Genomic DNA, 22,207 nt, shown 5'->3' with positions numbered 1-22,207 from the left:
GACAGTGGAGATTATATTTATGAATGGCTGGGCTGATGGAACAGTGGAGATTATATTTATGAATGGCTGGGTTGATGGGACAGTGGAGATTATATTTATGAATGGCTGGGTTGATGGGACAGTGGAGATTATATTTATGAATGGCTGGGCTGATGGAACAGTGGAGATTATATTTATGAATGGCTGGGCTGATGGGACAGTGGAGATTATATTTATGAATGGCTGAGTTGATGGGACAGTGGAGATTATATTTATGAATGGCTGGGTTGATGGGACAGTGGAGATTATATTTATGAATGGCTGGGCTGATGGGACAGTGGAGATTATATTTATGAATGGCTGGGTTGATGGGACAGTAGAGATTATATTTATGAATGGCTGGGTTGATGGGACAGTGGAGATTATATTTATGAATGGCTGGGTTGATGGGACAGTGGAGATTATATTTATGAATGGCTGGGCTGATGGAATAGTGGATGCACAGTGATTCCTCAGATAGAACAGTAAATAGGCATGTTGATTGAGGTACAGCCGTGAGTAGTTGTGAAATAGATAACGTCTGACATACTCTTTCAACCAATCGGCATCCAGGATTAGACCCGCCTGTTTTATAATCATTTGTACTTTCTTTCATCCTCACTCTATATTGACTGAAGGTGTGTGTTTATGTGTGTTTGGGGGGGGGGGGGGGGGGATTGGTCAACAGAGTAAAGAGGGAATATGTTCCAGTAACAGCTCACGTGTTCAACTGTTATTCGTATCTCACTACGTGGGCAAAGCCATTCAATACAGTCAGACACTCAGAAGCTGTCTCTCCTATAGAGATCCCTGATAAAGTAGACAGAATGCTCCTTGGACAATCAATTTTGTTCGCCGGTAAGTCTCTTACTCTTCTAATTTCTCTTTGTTTTTTTCATCCTTTTCCTCTCTTCTCCTCTCAACCTCTGACGGGCTCCAGGGGCACTGCTCCTCCTATGTGTGTATGTCGTTTTTTTTTATCAGCAAAAGGACACATTTATAAGGAGTATATTCTCTTGTCTTTTCTTCCAGCGCTGCAGGCCAGCCTCTTTCTGGGTAAGTCTAGTCATCTAACAGTGATTGCTGATGGTAGGTGTAGCTCAAGGCTCAAAACCCTCATCGAGGTGACAGAGAATAAAAAGGTGAAAAAATATCATTTTTTTCCTGTTCCAGGTTATGGAATGTCAGAGATTCAGCGCAGGTTCCTGACGTGTGGTGATCCCAGCCTCCAGTGTGGTAAAGTAACTCCAGTGTGGTAAAGTAACTCTGGTAAAGTAACTCCAGTGTGGTAAAGTAACTCCAGTGCGGTAAAGTAACTCTGGTAAAGTAACTCCAGTGTAGTAAAGTAACTCCAGTGTAGTAAAGTAACTCCAGTGTGGTAAAGTAACTCTGGTAAAGTAACTTCAGTGTGGTAAAGTAACTCTGGTAAAGTAACTCCAGTGTAGTAAAGTAACTCCAGTGTAGTAAAGTAACTCCAGTGTGGTAAAGTATCTCCAGTGTAGTAAAGTAACTCCAGTGTAGTAAAGTAACTCCAGTGTGGTAAAGTAACTCCAGTGTAGTAAAGTAACTCCAGTGCGGTAAAGTAACTCCAGTGTAGTAAAGTAACTCCAGTGTAGTAAAGTAACTCCAGTGCGGTAAAGTAACTCCAGTACGGTAAAGTAACTCCAGTGCGGTAAAGTAACTCCAGTGTAGTAAAGTAACTCCAGTGTGGTAAAGTAACTCTGGTAAAGTAACTCCAGTGTGGTAAAGTAACTCCAGTGTAGTAAAGTAACTCCAGTGCGGTAAAGTAACTCCAGTGTGGTAAAGTAACTCCAGTGTAGTAAAGTAACTCCAGTGCGGTAAAGTAACTCTGGTAAAGTAATTCCAGTGTAGTAAAGTAACTCCAGTGTGGTAAAGTAACTCCAGTGTAGTAAAGTAACTCCAGTGTAGTAAAGTAACTCCAGTGTAGTAAAGTAACTCCAGTGTGGTAAAGTAACTCCAGTGTAGTAAAGTAACTCCAGTGTGGTAAAGTAACTCCAGTGTAGTAAAGTAACTCCAGTGTGGTAAAGTAACTCCAGTGTGAAGTTGTTATTTACTATAATTATAATTATTATTATCATTATGTTATTATATTTAAACTCTTATTTGTGTGTGTAGATTACGGTGTGATCATGGTGTATGGGGTCAAATTCAGCACTATTGAGAAGTTGTCATCAAACGAGAGACCTAAAGCCTGCTCCGATACAGAGGCCTTCAACGATGTGTCTAACAGGTCTGTAAACACACGCGCACGCGCGCACACACACACACACACACAGACACACGCGCACACGCGCACACACGCACACACGCACACACGCACGCACGCACACACAGCACACCACCCACACAGCACACAACTTCAGTCAATAGCAAGCATGTTTGCTATGTTCTGCTTACAACATTGTTTATTTCCCAACTTCAGTGTCCTGTTGCCATGTTTCCAGCAATTTTACAGTAATCGGGGCATATCCACAAAGCGTCTCAGAGTAGAAAATGTGTTGTAAGTGCTGAAAATAGATACAATTTACTCCTACTCTTATGGGTAGAAATAAAAGCTATGCATGAAACCTCTTTAGTCATGAGAGTCACACCTAGTCGACAGATACTGAGGAGACCTCATGAGCTGTCCTAACCAGTTCAGAGTTACCAGCAGGTGTGTTGATATAGAAAAAGTAGCCAGTGGTTCATAGAGAGGCAATTGCTTTGGAGATATTATAATAATGTTTAGATACTCTCAGACCATGAGAAACAACATTCTTTGATCTGATGAAACCTAGATTGAACTCTTTGGCCTGAATGCTAAGCGTCATGTCTGGTGGAAATTTGGCACCATCCCTACGGTGAAGCATGGTGGTGGCAGCATCATGCTGTGGGGATGCTTTTCAGCGGCAAGCACTGAGAGACTAGCCAGGATCGAGGGAAAGATGAACGTAGCAAAGTACAGAGAGATCCTTGATGAAAACCTGCTCCAGAGCTGGAGAGAAGGTTCACCTTCCAACAGGACAACGACTCTAAGCACAAAGCCAAGACAATGCAGGAGTTGCCTCGGGACAAGTCTCTAAATGTCCATGAGTGGCCCAGCAAGAGCCTGGACTTGAACCCGATCGAACATCTCTGAAGAGACCTGAAAATAGCTGTGCAGCGACACTCCCCATCCAACCTGACAGAGCTTGAGAAGGTCTGCAGGAAGAATTGTAGATACTCCCCAAATACAGATGTGCCAAGCTTGTAGCATCATACCCAAGAATACGAGGCTGTAATCACTGCCAAAGGTGCTTCAACAAAGTACTGAGTAAAGGGTCTGAATACTTATGTAAATGTCATATTTCTGGGGTTTTCTCCTTATAAATTTGAAACAATATGAAAAATCTGTTTTGCTTTGTAATTATGGGGTATTGCGTGTAGATTAAAGAAGACAAAATATAATTTAATACGTTAGAATAGCGTAACAAAATGTGGAAAAAGTCAAGGGGTCTGAATACCGTAGTTCAGCCAGATGGGAATCTTATCAAGAACAGCTTCACAGAAAAACTGAGCTGCACTGAAAAAGAAAGTGGTCCTAAAACTGATAGCACAGAGAGGGGAAATGGAGCGAAATAACATCATGTTTTTAAAAAAACCTAAGTAAGGTGGTGTTTTAGGTGTGTGACATTACTACTGCTCATCCAGGTGTGATGGAAATGAGAAGTGTGATGTGGCGACCTCCGGCAGTGTGTGTGACCTCTGTAACTCTGCATACCTGACTAATATCTTCCTGGACGTTACCTATGGCTGCCTGGAGAGCAGTGAGTAACCTACACACACACACACACACACACTCACATACACACTCACACACACATACAGTTGAAGCCGGAAGTTTACATACACCTGAGCCAAATACATTTAAACTCAGTTTTTCACAATTCCTGACATTTAATCCAAGTAAAAATTCCCTGGCTTAGGTCAGTTAGGATCACCACTTTATTTTAAGAATGTGAAATTCAGATTAATAATAGAGAGTGATTTATTTCAGCTTTAATATTTATTTTGTCACATTCCCAGTGGGTCAGAAGTTTACATACACTCAATTAGTATTTGGTATCATTGCCTTTAAATTATTTAACTTCAAATGTTTCGGGTAGCCTTCCACAAGCTTCCCACAATAGGTTGGGTGAATTTTGGCCCATTCCTCCTGACAGAGTGTCACGACTTCTGCCGAAGTCGTTGCCTCTCCTTGTTCGGGCGGTGTTCGGCGGTCGACGTCACCGGTCTTCTAGCCATCATTGATCCATTTTTCATTTTCCATTGGTTTTGTCTGGTCTTCCCACACACCTGGTTTCAATCCCATTCATAACCCGTTGTGTATTTAACCCTCTGTTTCCCCTCATATCTTTGTCAGAGATTGTTTTATGTCAAGTGTTGTTTTATGTTGTATCGGTGCGCGACGGGTCCTCGTACCCATGTTTATTTATGTATGTACATATTAGTGTTTGGAGCATGTTAAGTGGGCATTTATTAAAAGACTCCATTTACACTCCGTTTGACTCTCCTGCGCCTGACTTCCTACGACTCTGACACAGAGCTGGTGTAACTGAGTCAGGTTTGTAGGCCTCCTTGCTCGCACACGCTTTTTCAGTTCTGCCAACAAATTTTCTATAGGATTGAGGTCAGGGCTTTGTGATAGCCACTCCAATACCTTGACTTTGTTGTCCTTCAGCCATTTTGCCACAACTTTGGAAGTATGCTTGGGGTCATAGTCCATTTGGAAGACACATTTGCAACCAAACTTTAACTTCCTGACGGATGTCTTGAGATGTTGCTTCAATATATCCACATAATTTTCATCCCTCATGATGCCATCTATTTTGTGAAGTGCACCAGTCCCTCCTGCAGCAAAGCACCCCCACAACATGATGCTGCCACCCACGTGCTTCACGGTTGGGATGGTGTTCTTCGGCTTGCAAGCCTCCCCCTTTTTCCTCCAAACATAACGATGGTCATTATGTCCGAACAGTTCTATTTTTGTTTCATCAGACCAGAGGACATTTCTCCAAAAAGTACGATCTTTGTCCCCATGTGCGTTTGCAATTTGTAGTCTGACTTTTTTTATGGCGGTTTTGGAGCAGTGGCTTCTACCTTGCTGAGCGGCATTTCAGGTTATGTTGATATAGGACTTGTTTTACTGTGGATATAGATACTTTGTACCTGTTTCCTCCAGCATCTTCTCAAGGTCCTTTGCTGTTGTTTTGGGATTGATTTGCACTTTTTGCACCAAAGTACGTTAATCTCTAGGAGATCCTTCCTGAGCGGTATGACGGCTGCGTGATCCCATGGTGCTTATACTTGCGTACTATTGTTTGTACAGATGAACGCAGTATCTTCAGGAATTTGAAAATTGCTCCCAAGGATGAACCAGACTTGTGGAGGTCTACCATTTTTTTCTGAGGTCTTGGCTGATGTCTATTGATTTTCCCATGATGTCAAGCAAAGAGGCACTGAGTTTGAAGGTAGGCCTTGAAATACATCCACAGGTACACCTCCAATTGACTCAAATGATGTAAATTAGCCTATTAGAAGCTTCTAAAGCCATGACATCATTTTCTGGAATTTTCCAAGCTGTTTAAAGGCACAGTCAACTTAGTGTATGTAAACTTCTGACCCACTGGAATTGTAATACAGTGATTTATAAGTGAAATAATCTGTCTGTAAACAATTGTTGGAATGATTACTTGTCATGAACAAAGTAGATGTCCTAACTGACTTGCCAAAACTATAGTTTGTCAACAAGAAATTTGTGGAGTGGTTGGAAAATGAGTTTTAATGACTCCAACCTAAGTGTATGTAAACTTACGACTTCAACTGTACATTCATGCTCACACACAGAAATATGCTGAATCTTTTTCTCAATATGATGTATGTGTGATGTGTTTGTATGAGTCAAATTTTTGTCGTCCACAGAGAAGGTGACTACCTGTCATGGTGTGGTGCATTTGGAATGTGGTAAGAAACAACACTCTGTGTGCCAATCGGTTACTTAGTTGAGTTGACTCGTGAGTCTCTCATGCTCCCGCTTCTCTTGCTCTCTCTCATAGGAGATGGGGTGGTCTTTCTCCAGAAAGCACTCTATGGACGCATAGACAGCCAGACCTGTAGTCAGGGACGACCTCAGAGTGAGCTGACTAACACAAAGTGTTCCCAGGAAGGAACTCTGGCACTCTGGTCACAGAGGTACACACACGCACGCACACACCCACACACACTATAGTGTGCAGAGCCAAGTCAAATCATTCCAGATTCAAGTTGGAATTTGACATTTTTGAACGTCCTCAGGAAGCTCCGTCAAAACCGTCCACTAGGGTGCAAACAAAACAAGTACCTGGAGCTAGAACCCAGGTCTATATGACAGACTGCTGCTGTTCAGACCACAGCACCATCCATCCACATTTAGTTATCGAGGCAAGTCTTAATACATAGCAAAACTTAACAGGGTAGTCGTTTTTCTGTTTTTAAGCTTCATCTAACCAATCGGAATGAATGCCTGAAGTTAATCTTAGTTGTTTGTGTCCCTAAACGCTGAACTTAACCCATGTCGCCACTAGGGGCAACACTATTACCATCAAGTAGGCTTTAAAGTAACTTCAAAATTTGACGTTTGGAGAAATGTGGACAAACGTCTAATTTTGCAGTGAGACTGTGAGAGCTTGTTGATCAAATCAGCGTCAAGTACAGGGGCTCAGAGGGCTCTGAGGCCAACCGCTCAGACAAGCTCCAGATATCCGTTTTTACAGGTTATGTTGGAGTTATGGAGTGGCTTTGTTATGGTTCTACTGGTGTTGCTCTGTGGTTGTTCCAGGTGTGACGGGAAGCAGACGTGTGAGGTGAACATGAGAGTGAATCAAATCTCGGACCCTTGTGTCGAAACCTACAAATATCTGGACGTCACCTACATCTGCCTTCCTGCTAGTCAGTATTCTCCCTCTCCTGTCCAATGGGCTTGTCGTTCACTTGATACCAAGCACAGGTTGTTGTTCACTGACATTCCACTTCTGACACCTATATTGTACTTGCACAGTGGACAACAACCTGTGTAGGGGTGTCAAATGAACAATTAGTCATTGGAAATGTGCTTGTGCATGATACAAAGTAGTCAACACTTTTTCATGAATGGAGCCCCATACTGGGTTGTCACAATCACTCCTTCCTTCCCATCTCTCTTTGATTGCTCCTCCCACCTCTCTTTGATTGCTCCTCCCACCTCTCTTTCATTCCTACTACCACCTCCTTTTGATTGCTCCTCCCATCTCTCTTTCATTCCTCCTTCCACCTCTCTTTCATTCCTCCTCCCACCTCTCTTTGATTGCTCCTCCCACCTCTCTTTGATTGCTCCTCCCACCTCTCTTTCATTCCTCCTCCCATCTCTCTTTCATTCCTCCCACCTCTTTCATTCCTCCTCCCACCTCTCTTTGATTGCTCCTCCCACCTCTTTCATTCCTCCTCCTACCTCTCTTTGATTGCTCCTCCCACCTCTCTTTGATTGCTCCTCCCACCTCTCTTTCATTCCTCCTCCCACCTCTCTTTGATTGCTCCTCCCACCTCTCTTTCATTCCTCCTCCCATCTCTCTTTCATTCCTCCCACCTCTTTCATTCCTCCTCCCACCTCTCTTTGATTGCTCCTCCCACCTCTTTCATTCCTCCTCCTACCTCTCTTTGATTGCTCCTCCCACCTCTCTTTCTTGCTCTTCATCCTTTTTCTTATCCCCCATCATCTCAACAGCAGGGCTGATGTTGTGTCTGAGCAGCAGGGCTGATGCTGTCTCAACAGCAGGGCTGATGCTGTGTCTCGACAGCAGGGCTGATGTTGTGTGTGTGCGTTGTGTTTTCAGAGACAAGTATCACCTGCGAGGGCTCAACCAGCTCCCTGGACTGTGGTGAGCACATGATTACACCCACAAACACCCTCACCTAACACCCCCCTCAGCAGGTAAGGGTGCAATTGAATTATTGTGTGTGTGTGTGTGTAGGTAAGGGTGTGATAAAGGTGTTTCATGCTAACTACGGCCGTAGAGACGGCTCTACCTGTTCTGCTGGACGACACGAGCTCAGCAACCAGAACTGTCTGCAACCCAAAACCCTGGACGTTGTCAAACAATGGTACTTTCTCTATCCATCTCCCCATCTCTCCTCTCTAGTTTGGGGATGTCAGTGGTGTTGAAAGTTGGTTTACAAATATCCCCCCTTGTGTGTTATAATTGTGTTATAAATGTGTAACTCTGCAGGTGTGAGGGAAAGAGTCAGTGCACTGTGGGGCTTGATCCGGTCTTCGGGGACCCCTGCTATGGAACCTACAAATACCTGGAGGTTTCCTACACCTGTCTGGGAGGCTGTGAGTACAAAACAGCTATCAGCTAAGTGCAGAAGAAGGAGATGAGGGAAGGAGAGGAGATGAGGAAGGGGATTAGATGAAGAGAGGAAAGAGAAGAGGAGAGGAAAGAGAAGAGGATGGAGGAAGGAGAGGAGGAGAGGAAGGAGATGAGGGGAGGAGATAAGGAGGGGAAGGTGAAGAAAGAGAGGAGACCAGGAGAGGAAGAAGAACTGGAGACGAAGAGAGGGAGATGAAACAAGAATAGGAAGGAGAGGAGAGATGAGGAAACAATAATAGGAAGGAGAGGAGAGATGAGGAAACAAGAATAGGAAGGAGAGGAGATAAGGAGAGGAGATGAAACAAGAGGAAGGAGAGAAGATGAGGAAATGAAGAAGCTACTGTAGACTATTGAGATGATGGAGAGGAAGCTACTGTAGACTATTGAGATGATAGAGAGGAAGCTACTGTAGACTATTGAGATGATAGAGAGGAAGCTACTGTAGACTATGGAGATGATGGAGAGGAAGCTACTGTAGACTATTGAGATGATAGAGAGGAGAGGAAGCTACTGTAGACTATTGAGATGATGGAGAGGAAGCTACTGTAGACTATTGAGATGATGGAGAGGAAGCTACTGTAGACTATGGAGATGATGGAGAGGAAGCTACTGTAGACTATTGAGATGATAGAGAGGAAGCTACTGTAGACTATGGAGATGATGGAGAGGAAGCTACTGTAGACTATTGAGATGATAGAGAGGAGAGGAAGCTACTGTGGACTATTGAGATGATGGAGAGGAAGCTACTGTAGACTATTGAGATGATGGAGAGGAAGCTACTGTACTGTTAACATGATGCAGAGAAGAGGATGGAGGAGAGGAAGAAGAGGATGGAGGAGATGAAAGAGAGGAGGCGTAGAGAGGAAGGCTTTGTAGACGATTGAAATGTAGGAGAGGTGATGAAGACACAGTAGACTATGGAGATAGTAGAGAGGAAGACACTGTAGACTATGGAGAGAGTAGACAGGAAGACACTGTAGACTATGGAGATAGTAGAGAGGAAGACACTGTAGACTATGGAGAGAGTAGAGAGGAAGACACTGTAGACTATGGAGAGAGTAGAGAGGAAGACACTGTAGACTATGGAGAGAGTAGAGAGGGAGACACTGTAGACTATGGAGATAGTAGAGAGGAAGACACTGTAGACTATGGAGACACACCCTCTGACTGTAACCTACCTCAGCCCCTACAGTGTAATGATGGCCTGGCTCGGCTGCTGCCACTTCCTGTCCGCCTCCACCGGTGAGTCCTGTCTACTCTACTGCTGGTCTACATATGAACCCATATGAAGTGATGTGATAAACGCATGACTGAATCTTTTTATTTGTGTCTTTCTTTCATTCAACAGAAGAACTTCGACTGGATGGCCTTTTTACTCTGGATTTACTCCATAATCAAACACGATGAACCCCTGATAAAATCAACTAATAAGAAACCAATCCATAAATCAACGTGCAAACTAGTGACTGAATGTTAATGTGTAGCCGGCTCATTTTCAGACCAGTGTTTTTTTAGAGAACACAACCCTATGTTATTGATTTGGATGTCAAGAGATACGTTACAATTAAAATCAAATGAATGTGACTTTTTCTTCTGAGACAGAAAAACGTTTTTCTTGACGTTTCACCATGTTAGTAGTGCCTGACTCTAGAAGGCTATTTACACCGAATGGACATTGGTATTACACATTTCAATTGGTATTATTATTACACTTTGCATTGGTATTACACACTTCAATGCTCTGGGAGTGATTATGGCCTTAGATACGAAAAAGGTGTGATTAGCGAATGAAAAATAAATATCTATATTTATGTACAGTTGAAGTCAGAAGTCTACATACACTTAGGTTGGATTCATTAAAACTTGTTTTTCAACCACTCCACTAGTTTGTGCATGACACAAGTAATTGTTCCAACAATTGTTTATATACAGATTATTTCACTTATAATTCACTGCATCACAATTCCAGTGGGTCAGAAATTTAAATAAACTAAGTTGATTGTGCCTTTAAACAGCTTGGAAAATTCCAGAAAATGATGTCATGGCTTTAGAAGCTTCTGATAGGCTAATTGACATAATTTGAGTCAATTAGAGGTGTACTTATGAATGTAATTCAAGGCCTACCTTCAAACTCAGTGCCTCTTTTCTTGACATTATGAGAAAATCAAAAGAAATCAAAAGAAAAAAAATTGTAGATCTCCACAAGTTTGGTTCATCCTGCAACAAAACTAGAGCCTTTAGGACCTGCCTTGTTGATAGTGCTGTTAAGGTAGAGCAGCACTTTATTATGGACAGACTTCTCCCCATCTTAGCTAATGTTGTATCAATAAGATTTGACCATGACAGTTTACAATCCAGGGTTATTACAAGCAGTTTAGTCACCTCAACTTGCTCCCAATTTCCACATTATTTAGTACACGATTTAGTTGAGGTTTAGTGAATGATTTTAAATATTTAGGATTCAGCTTATTCCTTGCCACCCACTCTGAAACTAACTGCAGCTCTTTGTTAGGTGTTGCAGTCATTTCAGTCGCTGTAGTAGCTGACGTGTATAGTGTTGAGTCATCCTCATACATAGACAGGCTGGCTTTACTCAAAGCCAGGGGTATGTCCTTAGTAAAGATTGATAGGTGGGCTATTTGAGCCAGTAAAGGGGGTTTTCCTATTCTTAGGCAGCGGAATTACTTTTTCGCGCACTTTCTAGTAGACTTAAAATTGAAGATCTGGCAAATAGGAGTGGCAATATCGTCCGCCATTATCCTCAGTCATTTTCCATCCAAGCTGTCAGACCTCGGTGGCTTGTCATTGTTGAAAAGACAACCATCACTTTCTAGTAGACTTCAATTGAAGATCTGGCAAATAGGAGTGGCAATATCGTCCGCCATTATCCTCAGTCATTTTCCATCCAAGCTGTCAGACCTCGGTGGCTTGTCATTGTTGAAAAGACAACCATCACTTTCTAGTAGACTTAAATTGAAGATCTGGCAAATAGGAGTGGCAATATCGTCCGCCATTATCCTCAGTCATTTTCCATCCAAGCTGTCAGACCTCGGTGGCTTGTCATTGTTGAAAAGACAACCATCACTTTCTAGTAGACTTAAATTGAAGATCTGGCAAATAGGAGTGGCAATATCGTCCGCCATTATCCTCAGTCATTTTCCATCCAAGCTGTCAGACCTCGGTGGCTTGTCATTGTTGAAAAGACAACCATCACTTTCTAGTAGACTTAAATTGAAGATCTGGCAAATAGGAGTGGCAATATCGTCCGCCATTATCCTCAGTCATTTTCCATCCAAGCTGTCAGACCTCGGTAGCTTGTCATTGTTGATAAGACAACCATCATTTTCTTACCTCATCCACACTCACTAATTATGGTTTAAACGGTTTCACTGTCCAGATTCATCCACACTTGTAAGATATCCAGACACAATGTGTGCCTGATTACCTCACTATACCTCTACCACTGTCTCAGTCAAACTAGTATGAAACAAGGCACACCTACTTGAATTTGTTTATGACGCCATTTGTTTTTTTATTCCTTTTTTTTGTCATTTACAATATCATACTGGCACAGTGTACATAGTTACTAATCAACAATAAAAAAAATTAGACAACTTATTAAGTGTAAAAATTCTGAAGCATTCGCTACATTATGTTGACATAATGCAGGAGAAACAGTAGCACTACCACAACATTACTGGAAAAATAAAACCATTGTAAAAAAAAAAATGTAATATATATTTTTTACATTTACGAGAAACACATTCTTAACTGACACGTTACAGTTGACTTGACATTATACAAATGCAGCTAATACATGGAATTAGAAATTATGTCGATACTAAAGAAAAATCACAAAATATATATTTGGAAACACCCTATCAAAAATGAAAACATCCTAACTAATGTGTAAAAAAAAATATTCCTAACGTGAAAATGTTCCCAGACGTTCAGATTGCGTGCTCAGTCCCCTCCTGGAAGTAGGAAGCAACACATCTGCCACGCTGATCCTCAACACTGGAGCCCCCCCAGGGGTGCGTGCTCAGTCCCTTCCTGTACTCCCTGTTCACTCATAACTGCACGGCCAGGCACGACTCCAACACCAACATTACGTTTGCCTGATCACCAACAGTGACGAGACAGCATAAAGGGAGGAGGTCAGAGACCTGGCAGTGTGGTGCCAGGACAACCTCTCCCTCATCGTGATCAAGACTAAGGAGATGATTGTGGACTACAGGAAAAGGAGGACCGAGCCGGCCCCCATTCTCATGGATGGGGCTATAGTGGATCAGGTTGAGAGCTTCAAGTTCCTTTGTGTCCACATCACCAACAAACTAACATGGTCCAAGCACACCAAGACAGCCGTGAAGAGGACACGACAAAACCTATTCCCCCTCAGGAGACTAAAAAGATTGGGCATGCGTCCTCAGATCCTCAAAAGGTTTTACAGCTGCACCATCGAGAGTATGGTTGCACCATCGAGAGTATGGTTGCATCACTGCCTGATATGGCAACTGCTCGGCCTCCGACTGCAAGGCACTACAGAGTGTAATGCAAACGGCCCAGTATATCACTGGGGCCCAAGCTTCCTGCCATCAAGGACCTCTATACCAGTGTAGCTCCCTTCTGTAACCACGAGCACAACCGTTCCTTGATTTTAACTGGCGGTTTTATTCTGTAGTTTTAGTCAGAATTATCACCTTCCGTGAGAACTATAAGGTAAATGAAAAATACAGTTAAGCCCACTCTTACAACCTCCTTATCTTACGAGTGATTTATTAGCTTGGTATAACTCTGAAGTGCCTACATACATAACAGTTTAACCGGCGTTATAACGGGTTCAGATTAAACACATGAATAAAGGAGAAAATACCTCATTGGCTGCTTATTACAGAAGGGAGGAAATCAAACTTCACCCTTATTATTTCTGGTGTGAATTCACACTTCATCCTAACATACACTCTTCAACCTTTATGAACTACACCCGATGACATGAAAACTTAGCTAACGCAGCACAGGATTGCCTTCCCTCCAAAAGTGTGTCGCTGCAATAAGGATCCCCGTTACAACAGTATTAGCTACGTAGTTCCGCTTGTATTATAATTTCTCCCGCACAGCGGACACGTAAAACAATTCAAACAAAAGACAACGACATAACCTGTAAGTCTAACTGTCAGTTACAACTAGGCGGTGTCAAAGGAAGGCCCTAAAAATTGTCATAGACTGTTGTCTTTGTTACCACACGGCAAGTGGTACCGGAGCGCCAAGTCTAGGTTCAAGAGGCTTCTACCCCCATGCTACTCTCTGTTATTATCTATGCATAAGTCACTTTAATAACTCTACCTACATGTATCTATTACCTCAATTATATCGACTAACCGGTGCCCCCTCACATTGACTCTGTACCGGTACCCCCTGTATATAGCCTCACTATTGTTATTTACTGCTGTTCTTAATTCTTTTTTACTTATATTTCTTGTTTTTTGGGGGGTATTTTTCTTAAAACTACATTGTTGAAAAAGGGCTTGTAAGTAAGAATTTCACTGTAAGGTTTACACCTGTTGTATTCGGCACATGTGACAAATACAATTTGATTGTGACATGTTGTAAAATTTCTCACAGTGTGAACACTTAATTTTTTTTATTTCACCTTTATTTAACCAGGTAAGCCAGTTGAGAACACCTTTATTTAACCAGGTAGGCCAGTTGAGAACACCTTTATTTAACCAGGTAGGCCAGTTGAGAACAAGTTCTCATTTACAACTGCGACCTGGCCAAGACAATTCCACAACAACTACCTAATACACACAAATCTAAGTAAAGAAATGGAATAAGAATATGTACACATATGGATGAGCAATGATCGAACGGCATAGATGCAAGAGGCAATAGATGGTATACAGATATGGCAAATAGGAGTGGCCTATTATCCTCAGTAATTCATATTTTTTTCCCACTAATTGGTATTTCGACCAATTACATCAGATATTTTCTCATCAGATCTTTTCAGACCTGGTCTGATTGGTCAAAACACCAAATAGTGTATTGGGCCAGGTGAGACTCCCACAACCAAAAAACATATTGCATGCCGAGATCAACTTTTAAGATTTTTTTATTTTAAACATGATTTGGAGATTTTTACATTAAAATTATAAAAACAGTTCTGTTAGGAATTAAGATTTTTTTCAGGAGGCCTAATACATTATCAGAGGATATTGGCTACGGCCCTAGACTGCCAATATTGTTCCTCTCAGACAATATTACATTTCAAATCTCAAGCTTTGATTAACAAAATAGATCAGTTGGTGTAGCACTTGCGATGCACAGCTGAGCATAAATTTAAATAATTCGCTTTTTATTTTCCTGAACTGATGGTACCTGCATGTGGTGGTCATGTTGCTTTCAAGATAACTGGGAACTTGGGGGAAAAAACGAACATTAAGTCAATGAACTTCAAGTCGGAAAGATGGAGCTCTAGAAAGATGGCCAAGTTTTCCAGTTGGATGTTGAAAATGATTTTTCCCAGTAGGATTTTTTTGCTTTTAAATGCACATATTCCAGTCAGTCTAATCTGATATTTTCTAGTGAGCAGTACGTTGCTCTATATTGCAAACTGTAACAGGGAAAAATCCTACGGTTTCAAATGAAATGTCACCAGATGGCTCTACCATTAAAATAATAATGGTGAGCACTATAGAAAGCGGCTATATTGCAAGGAGCTTCTCTTTCCGTCTCCTGTTCTGCACTGCTGTGAAAAACAGGGGATGGTCAAACCAAACACCATGTAGACATCCATCTACTACATCCATCCATCAACTACATCTCTCTACTACGGTACATTCATCAATCCACTACATCCATCCACTATATCCAGCCATCAACTACATCTCTCTACTACGGTACATCCATCAATCCACTACATCCATCCACTATATCCAGCCATCTATCTACTATATCGCTACTACAGCCATAAATCTACTACATCCATCTACTATATCGCTACTACATCCATCCATCTACTACTACATCTCTACTACGTCCATCCATCCACTACATCAACCACATCCATCAATCTACCACATCCATCTACTACATCCATCCATTTACAATATATATCCATCCATCCATCCACTACATCCACCTACTACACTGCTTTCACCAATCATATGTTTCCATGTTAGTCAAATCAAATCCAATTGCACTGCAGACAAAGGAGAAGAGCAAGGAGATGATGATGAATTGGACCAGTGCAGAATACTACGGTACACACCCTAATATGAAGTGCACTAGATACATAAAACAATGTGTTAAAATATAGTGCTGTAGTTTTCATTGTGTTACAGACATTTAAAGACAATCTTTGGATTGAGAAGTCTGATGATTGCGACTTTGGTTAAAAGCTAGAAGGGCAACAGTCTCAGCCTCTTCAGCAGGTGGAGCGACTTTACTCTCTCTTTCAGAAACAGAAACTTCTACAGGTTCTGTTTTATAGTGGCTAGCATCTAATATCGTCATAGGGGCTGTGTCACCTTGACCTGGGTTAAAAAGAGGAAACACCTCCCCAATGAACATAGCTCTCACAGTGACAATCAGTTTATTGTCTTTTACGTTGATAAAAGAGAGTACTCCTTGGTCATAGTCAAAATACACCCCTAGTATCTGAGGTCTAGGATTGGCAGGAAGTAGGATGTCGGGGGCCATATTAAGCCGTAAGCCTTTCTCTTTGTCTGAGGACAGGAACCAGAAACCATTGGAAGGTGTGGCTGGTACATCACCATGTCTTTTAACAGGCCCACTTGCCAGTCCAACCCACCAGGATTTTTTACCGCCTACCTGCTCATTATGCAGTCCAACCTCCCAGTAAGCATTGCTGCCCGAGGTAAAACCACATGTTCCAAGTATACAAGCATGCTCACCCGGAGGACATGGATTATCTTTACTGTCTCTCACAATTTTACCAGTTGAACCAACTGTCAGATAAGGAGGAGCTGTCTTGGGATCCAATGTGACATCCACTGTTGAAGACAAACACAGAATCAGGAGATGCCAATGAACCGTAATAACAACAATAATGATAATAATAATCAGAATGTATCAGAAATATTTCAAAATAGATTACCTCCAGCTTGTCTCATAGTCTCCATATCGACTAAATCTACACAAAAACAGGAACAATTTGTAAATGTTAAATGTATTTTGTACAGTAAGTATTCTGTATTAGGGATCAATATTTGCTATACACTCTTAGAAGTGAGGCATCTTGCATGATAAAGAAAGGCAATATCAGAATAAATTCAGATTCTCTTTGGAAAATGTCAAAATAGATTACCTTCAGGTTGTCTCATAGTCTCGATGTCCACTATATCTACACAAAAACAGGGAGAGTAGGAAAATGTTAAACGTATTCTGTACAGTAAGTATTTTTGGATCAATATTTGCCATATGATAAAGAAAGGCAATATCTTACATTGTGGTGACTAAATGCACAGAATATGGTCCATAGGTAGTGTTTATAATTTAGTGTCCATTGACTTGATGTAGTGCTAATTTAGAGTTTTAATTGTATTCTCTTACAGGATCAATGTAGGCCTAGTTACAGTATAAAATACCACAACATTTAGGACACATGGTTATAAAGTTAAGCATTGAAAATCAAATTATGAACACTGACATTGAAAAGTGTGATGCGGATAAATAGATTCCTTACCTCCTGTAATCACATGTGTTGATTTGTTTCCTGAAAAGCAAAACACACATGAGTTTTCAATCGAATCATAGGAGGCATAAAGGTGGCATTAGGAGATGTCTTGATGACTTGCCTAATGTTTTCTCCTGTAGGTAATCCAAATATGGTGGAAAGAGGCTTCCATACCCTCTTTAGGCTCAAGTTCAAATGTGACCCAGTCTTAACATTTTCATGGCATTGTATGCTTATCAATATATAGTATAACTATTAAAACCAAAACATAGCCCTGACCTGTCTTTTTGTAGAGCACACCGACGAAGACAACGGACAGGAGCAGAAGCAGAGCTAAAATGATGACAGCTGTTTTCAGTCCTGATGAAGTCTCTGTAAGTGGAAAGAAGGTATCCCTTATTTAATTCAACAAACTGGTGGACACACACACCTTGTAATAGGTTCCAGATCAGCATATGCTCATAGCAGAAAGAAACACGGTTATTATCTTTGTTGACCTGGTACAGCCGCCACGTTCCGTAGGTCCACTCTTCCCTCCAACTCCTCCCCTTCAGACAGAACCAGAGAACAGGATACCCAGGGAGCACTGGAGGAGGAAGAGAGGACCCAGCTGTGGGCAGACACCAGACCATGGGCACCACTGCTGTAGTCCAGCTTCTCAGGTTTCAGAGTCTGCCTCCCATCTGACCACTGTAGCCTGGGCCTTGGCTTCCATCCATGGGAAACACAGCTCACATTCACAGAGTCAGAATCTGTTCTGACTGCTGAGAGGAGAGGAGGGGTGCCCATCACTGGGAAGGAGATTAAGTGCACATTAAGGAGGAGGGGATTAAAGTCTCAAATAAAAATATATATATTTTTTTACCTTGGCTAATTCAACTATTTGTGAAAGAATGATGGAGAAAGAATGATGGATATCATTTCATTTCTGTAGCATCATTCCTGGATATGTTTTGCTTGAATAAACTCACCAGTCACATTGAGAAAGACACTGGCAGTCTCATAGTCCTGGTTACTGCTGACGTAACACACATACTCCCCTTGGTCTCTCAGAGTGACATTAACCAGCTTCAAGGTCACATCCCCTCCCTTCAGCCCTTCTGAAGTAACCTCCCGGAGCCCCAGGGAGCTGCGGCCCACGTATTGGGACTGCTGTGATGCTTCCTGGATCTTCCTCTCTCTGTAGTGCAAGACCGGGTTGTCGAAATCTTTGGGCCGGTACCAACGCACCTCCAGGCCCTCTGCGTTCATGGAAGGGGTGAGCCAGCATGGCATGGTGGCAACATGTCCCAACCGTGCCGAGACCGGATCCTCGGGTACCGAACACGTGAACATTTCTGATAGAGGAAGAAGAAAGTGTCACCATCTGCTGATGACACCGTTTTACTTTGTTTTAACTTGGTTAGTTTAAAATGTCAAAAGTCATGAAGTTATTATTACTAAAAGCCTCAGAAATGTGTTGTTTGTTTTTTGTCAAATACATCTCAAGGCACCTCCAAAATTTAGCCTAGAATGCATTTGTGGTCTGGTATCCAAAGATCCGATATCTTCAAATCTGTAACATCCATTAGAAAACCTGTAGCCTTGTAAATACCAGACTGATTCACGCTGCAGATACAACATCAATATTAGCTTGCGGGATCAGGCGCCTTTGCAAAGCTAGAAAACTGTCACTGGATACCACAGCCACAAAGTTCTAACAGCCATCGTGAGCAAATTGATTTTGTCCCCCCACACCAAACGAGATCAAGACACGCAGGTTAATAAAATATCAAAACTAACTCTGAACGAATTATATTAATTTGGGGACAGGTAAAAAAGCATTAAACATTTATGGCAATTAAGTCAGCTAGCTTGCATTTGCTAGCTAATTTGTCCTATTTAGCTAGCTTGCTATTGCTAGCTAATTTGTCCTGGGATATGAACATTGAGTTTTTATTTTACCTGAGATGCACAAGGTCCTCTACTCCGACAATTAATCCACACATAAACCGGTCAACAGAATCGTTTCTAGTCATCTCTCCTCCTTACAGGATTTTTCTTCTTTGGACTTATATGGCAATTGGCAACTAACTTTCTTTCTTTTTTTATATATATTTTTAATTGTTTTAATGTATTCATAATACAGATCAACAACTTACATTGCTACATCATGCAAAACAAAACACAGGCACTAACTATAAAATACTAAAACATGCAAAAAATATCAATTAAATAATAAAAATCAACTATTCTAGTGCAATTGTAATCACACTGAAAAAATCTCATTGGCAAATAACTTTCATAAAAGGTTTATTACCACCACTGATGTATTTCAGTCACACAGGAGGGTATAACCAATGAGGAGAAGGCAGATGGGTATCTGCTTCTATAAACCAATGAGGAGATGGGACATGGATATCTGCTTCTATAAACCAATGAGATAGGACATGGGTATCTGCTTCTAAACCAATGAGGAGATGGGAGAGGCAGGACTTTCAGCGCGATCAGCGTCACAAATAGAACTGACTACTGTTCTTTCCCTTGGCAACGCAGACCATCGTTGGCGCGTGCGAGCAGTGTGGGTGCAATAATTGAATAATTATATGTCGGTGTGACGGGAAGGAATTGCGCCGGCAAAAGATTCCAAATAGGTCTATACAAATACAGTAATTAGTCTATTACAGTTCCTTTATTGATTCATTGTTATAATTCAGTAAAGATTTAAACCGCCACTACTAGTCTTGGCTACTCACCAGAAGTGGCAGTGGAGAGAGATACACCCCAAACTGCCAATATGTACAACCACATAACCTGAAAAAAATGAAAAAAATGTTAATTTCACTATATTGAAATCCTGCCTATCGTTCGTGGGCACATATTACTTTCACCTTCAAATAGCAATCTAAAATATATTGATTGGGCTATGGTCGATCGTGCAAAAATCATTTAAATACTGTATTTCCGCAATAGTTTATTACAAATTCGACAAAGGTAAACCACATTACGCCACGAGGTACCTTTAAAAGCGAAGGTCTACTTACTGTATACAGGGCCCTCGAGCTGTCTTTTTCAATAACGCAAGGTGGCATGTCGTGCGTAAAATCTCTGAAAAATCACGACATCCAAATGAAGTCGGGAAATATTAGTTCAGAAAATAATGATTACAATCCTTTATCATATAATATCTCAATCACACTTATGCGAATAACTAGACCTGATCTTCACCCGACAAGACCGTAGAACAATAAATGTGCTGTGCCTATTGGTCGCAGTGTACTTTCACTTTCGAATTTGTTCAAATGTACTGTAGACTTTCAGAACTAAACCAAGATAGATATGGAACGCCGTTTGGTCTTTGAGTGTCAAAAAAAGACACGCGTCAAATGAATGTGTTTAAAAAATAAAATAAAAACATTCACTCAAATAATCTGAAAAAAAAATCACTATTGTAACACTATGTACATATTGTTGTACAGTTGAATGGTGAGGTATAGACCATTTCTATCTACAGTATGTATTAAATGATGAACATCTATTTTACATTCGGATGGGTTATAGGTGGAAAGACTAAATCTGGTGTGAAATAACACCTTCAATTCAATTCGTTTTTTTTTTGTTTTTTTAAATCAAAGTGAAATGCAACTCATGAAAAAATGACCCAATGGTCATATTTGAGTAAAAATAAAGATAACTTAATATTAAATGACACTAGTAAAAGTCACCCAGTAAAATACTTAAGTATATTTAAAACCCAAATACTTTAAGTATCAAAAGTACATGTAATTGCTAAAATATACTTAAGTATCAAAAGTGAAAGTAAAAATAATTTCAAATTCCTTAAATTAAGCAAACCAGACTGCACAATTGTCTTGTTTATGTTGTTGATTAAAAAAAAAAATGTAGCCAGGGGCATAATCCAACATTCAGGCTATCAAGGCACAAGGCGAGACCCAGATGCAGACACAGGAGGCAGATGGTTGGAGTCTTACAATGTTAAATAATCCAAAGGGGTCGGCAAGAGAATAGTAGTGGACAGGCATAAAGGTCAAAACCAGATCAGAGTCCAGGAGGTACAGAGTGGCAGACAGGCTCATGATCAAGGCAGACAGAATGGTCAGGCAGGTGGGTACAGAGTCCAGAAACAGGCAAAGGTCAAAACCGGGAGGACAACAAAAATGAGAATTGCGAAAGAGTACAGGAAAAACCACAATGATTGACGAAACATACAAGACAAACTGGCACAGAGAGACAGGAAACACAGGGATAAATACACTGGGGAAAATAAGCCACACCTGGAGGGGGTGGAGACAATCACGGGAACAGGTGAAACAGATCAGGGCGTGACACAGACATAATTTACAAACAAAGAATTTGCATTTAGTGAGTCTGCCAGATCAGAGGCAGTAGGGATGCCATCTTGATAAGTGCCTGAGTGGACCGTTTTCCTGTCCTGCTAAGCACTCAAATGCAACGAGTAGTTTTGGGTGTCAGGTAAAATGTATGGAGAAAAAAAGTACATTATTTTCATTACAAATATAGTGAAGTAAAAGTAAAAGTTGTCAATAATATAAATAATAATGTGTAGTAGATACTGCAAAAAAACTATTTAAGGAGTACTTTAACATATTTTTATTAAGTACTTTAAATAATACACATTGCCTATTTCGCTCATGCTAAACAATGCCAAACCACAGATGTTACATGCAGTACAGGTAAATGATACTAGATGGACTCTCAAATTCACACAAAATGTTTAGCCTGGTCTGATGGTTTCCCATGTGGACAACAGGACAAAAAATGAAAGACAGCATGAAATGCATGAAAGAGGGCAATTTTAATGTGAAATATTCATCTAACAAACTTACAACCCAAACAGAATGGCATTTGGAGTATACTGTGCTGTAGTTCTGGAGATGGAGGGGTGTCATGATATGTCAGTGTTACCATCATGACTAAGCCAGTTGGACATTACAAAGTATCTCTGCCTAACCTGGATCCTAAAGGAACCCTTCTTCACAGGCCTCTTTTTCTAAACTTGACATTTCTGACAATACAATGTACAAAATTCCAGCTTGGCATGGCAACG

At 41.1% G+C, this 22,207-nt stretch overlaps 2 protein-coding genes across 5 annotated transcripts; one reads left to right on the top strand and one right to left on the bottom strand.

Moving 5' to 3' along the window:
- Positions 1-638: 638 nt before the first annotated feature.
- Positions 639-10,025, top strand: LOC139379116 (L-rhamnose-binding lectin CSL1). Of its 4 annotated transcripts, none has more exons than XM_071121943.1 (13): positions 639-876; positions 1,051-1,074; positions 1,192-1,254; positions 2,155-2,269; positions 3,709-3,824; positions 5,980-6,021; positions 6,114-6,249; positions 6,875-6,984; positions 7,905-7,949; positions 8,043-8,172; positions 8,298-8,404; positions 9,625-9,683; positions 9,790-10,025. In XM_071121943.1, exons 1-12 carry the CDS (start codon positions 846-848, stop codon positions 9,636-9,638), a joined length of 933 nt encoding a protein of 310 aa, XP_070978044.1. In that variant the 5' UTR covers positions 639-845; the 3' UTR covers positions 9,639-9,683; positions 9,790-10,025. The 4 variants fall into 4 exon arrangements, with proteins under 4 accessions (XP_070978044.1, XP_070978046.1, XP_070978045.1 ...); XM_071121945.1 differs by having other exon boundaries at positions 726-876; positions 9,634-9,683; XM_071121944.1 differs by having other exon boundaries at positions 738-876; positions 1,186-1,254; positions 9,634-9,683.
- Positions 10,026-11,948: 1,923 nt separating this feature from the next.
- LOC139379114 (butyrophilin subfamily 1 member A1-like) lies at positions 11,949-20,419 on the bottom strand. Its single transcript, XM_071121941.1, has 9 exons — positions 20,163-20,419; positions 19,875-19,932; positions 18,111-18,476; positions 17,637-17,930; positions 17,419-17,511; positions 17,149-17,178; positions 16,771-16,806; positions 16,561-16,596; positions 11,949-16,456 (listed from the first exon to the last, which is right to left on the bottom strand). Exons 1-9 carry the CDS (start codon positions 20,208-20,210, stop codon positions 15,789-15,791), a joined length of 1,629 nt encoding a protein of 542 aa, XP_070978042.1. The 5' UTR covers positions 20,211-20,419; the 3' UTR covers positions 11,949-15,788.
- Positions 20,420-22,207: the final 1,788 nt, after the last annotated feature.

Source organism: Oncorhynchus clarkii, chromosome 21 (assembly GCF_045791955.1).
Source record: "Oncorhynchus clarkii lewisi isolate Uvic-CL-2024 chromosome 21, UVic_Ocla_1.0, whole genome shotgun sequence".
NCBI lineage: Eukaryota > Metazoa > Chordata > Actinopteri > Salmoniformes > Salmonidae > Oncorhynchus > Oncorhynchus clarkii.
This window is presented reverse-complemented; position numbering and strand designations above follow the sequence as displayed.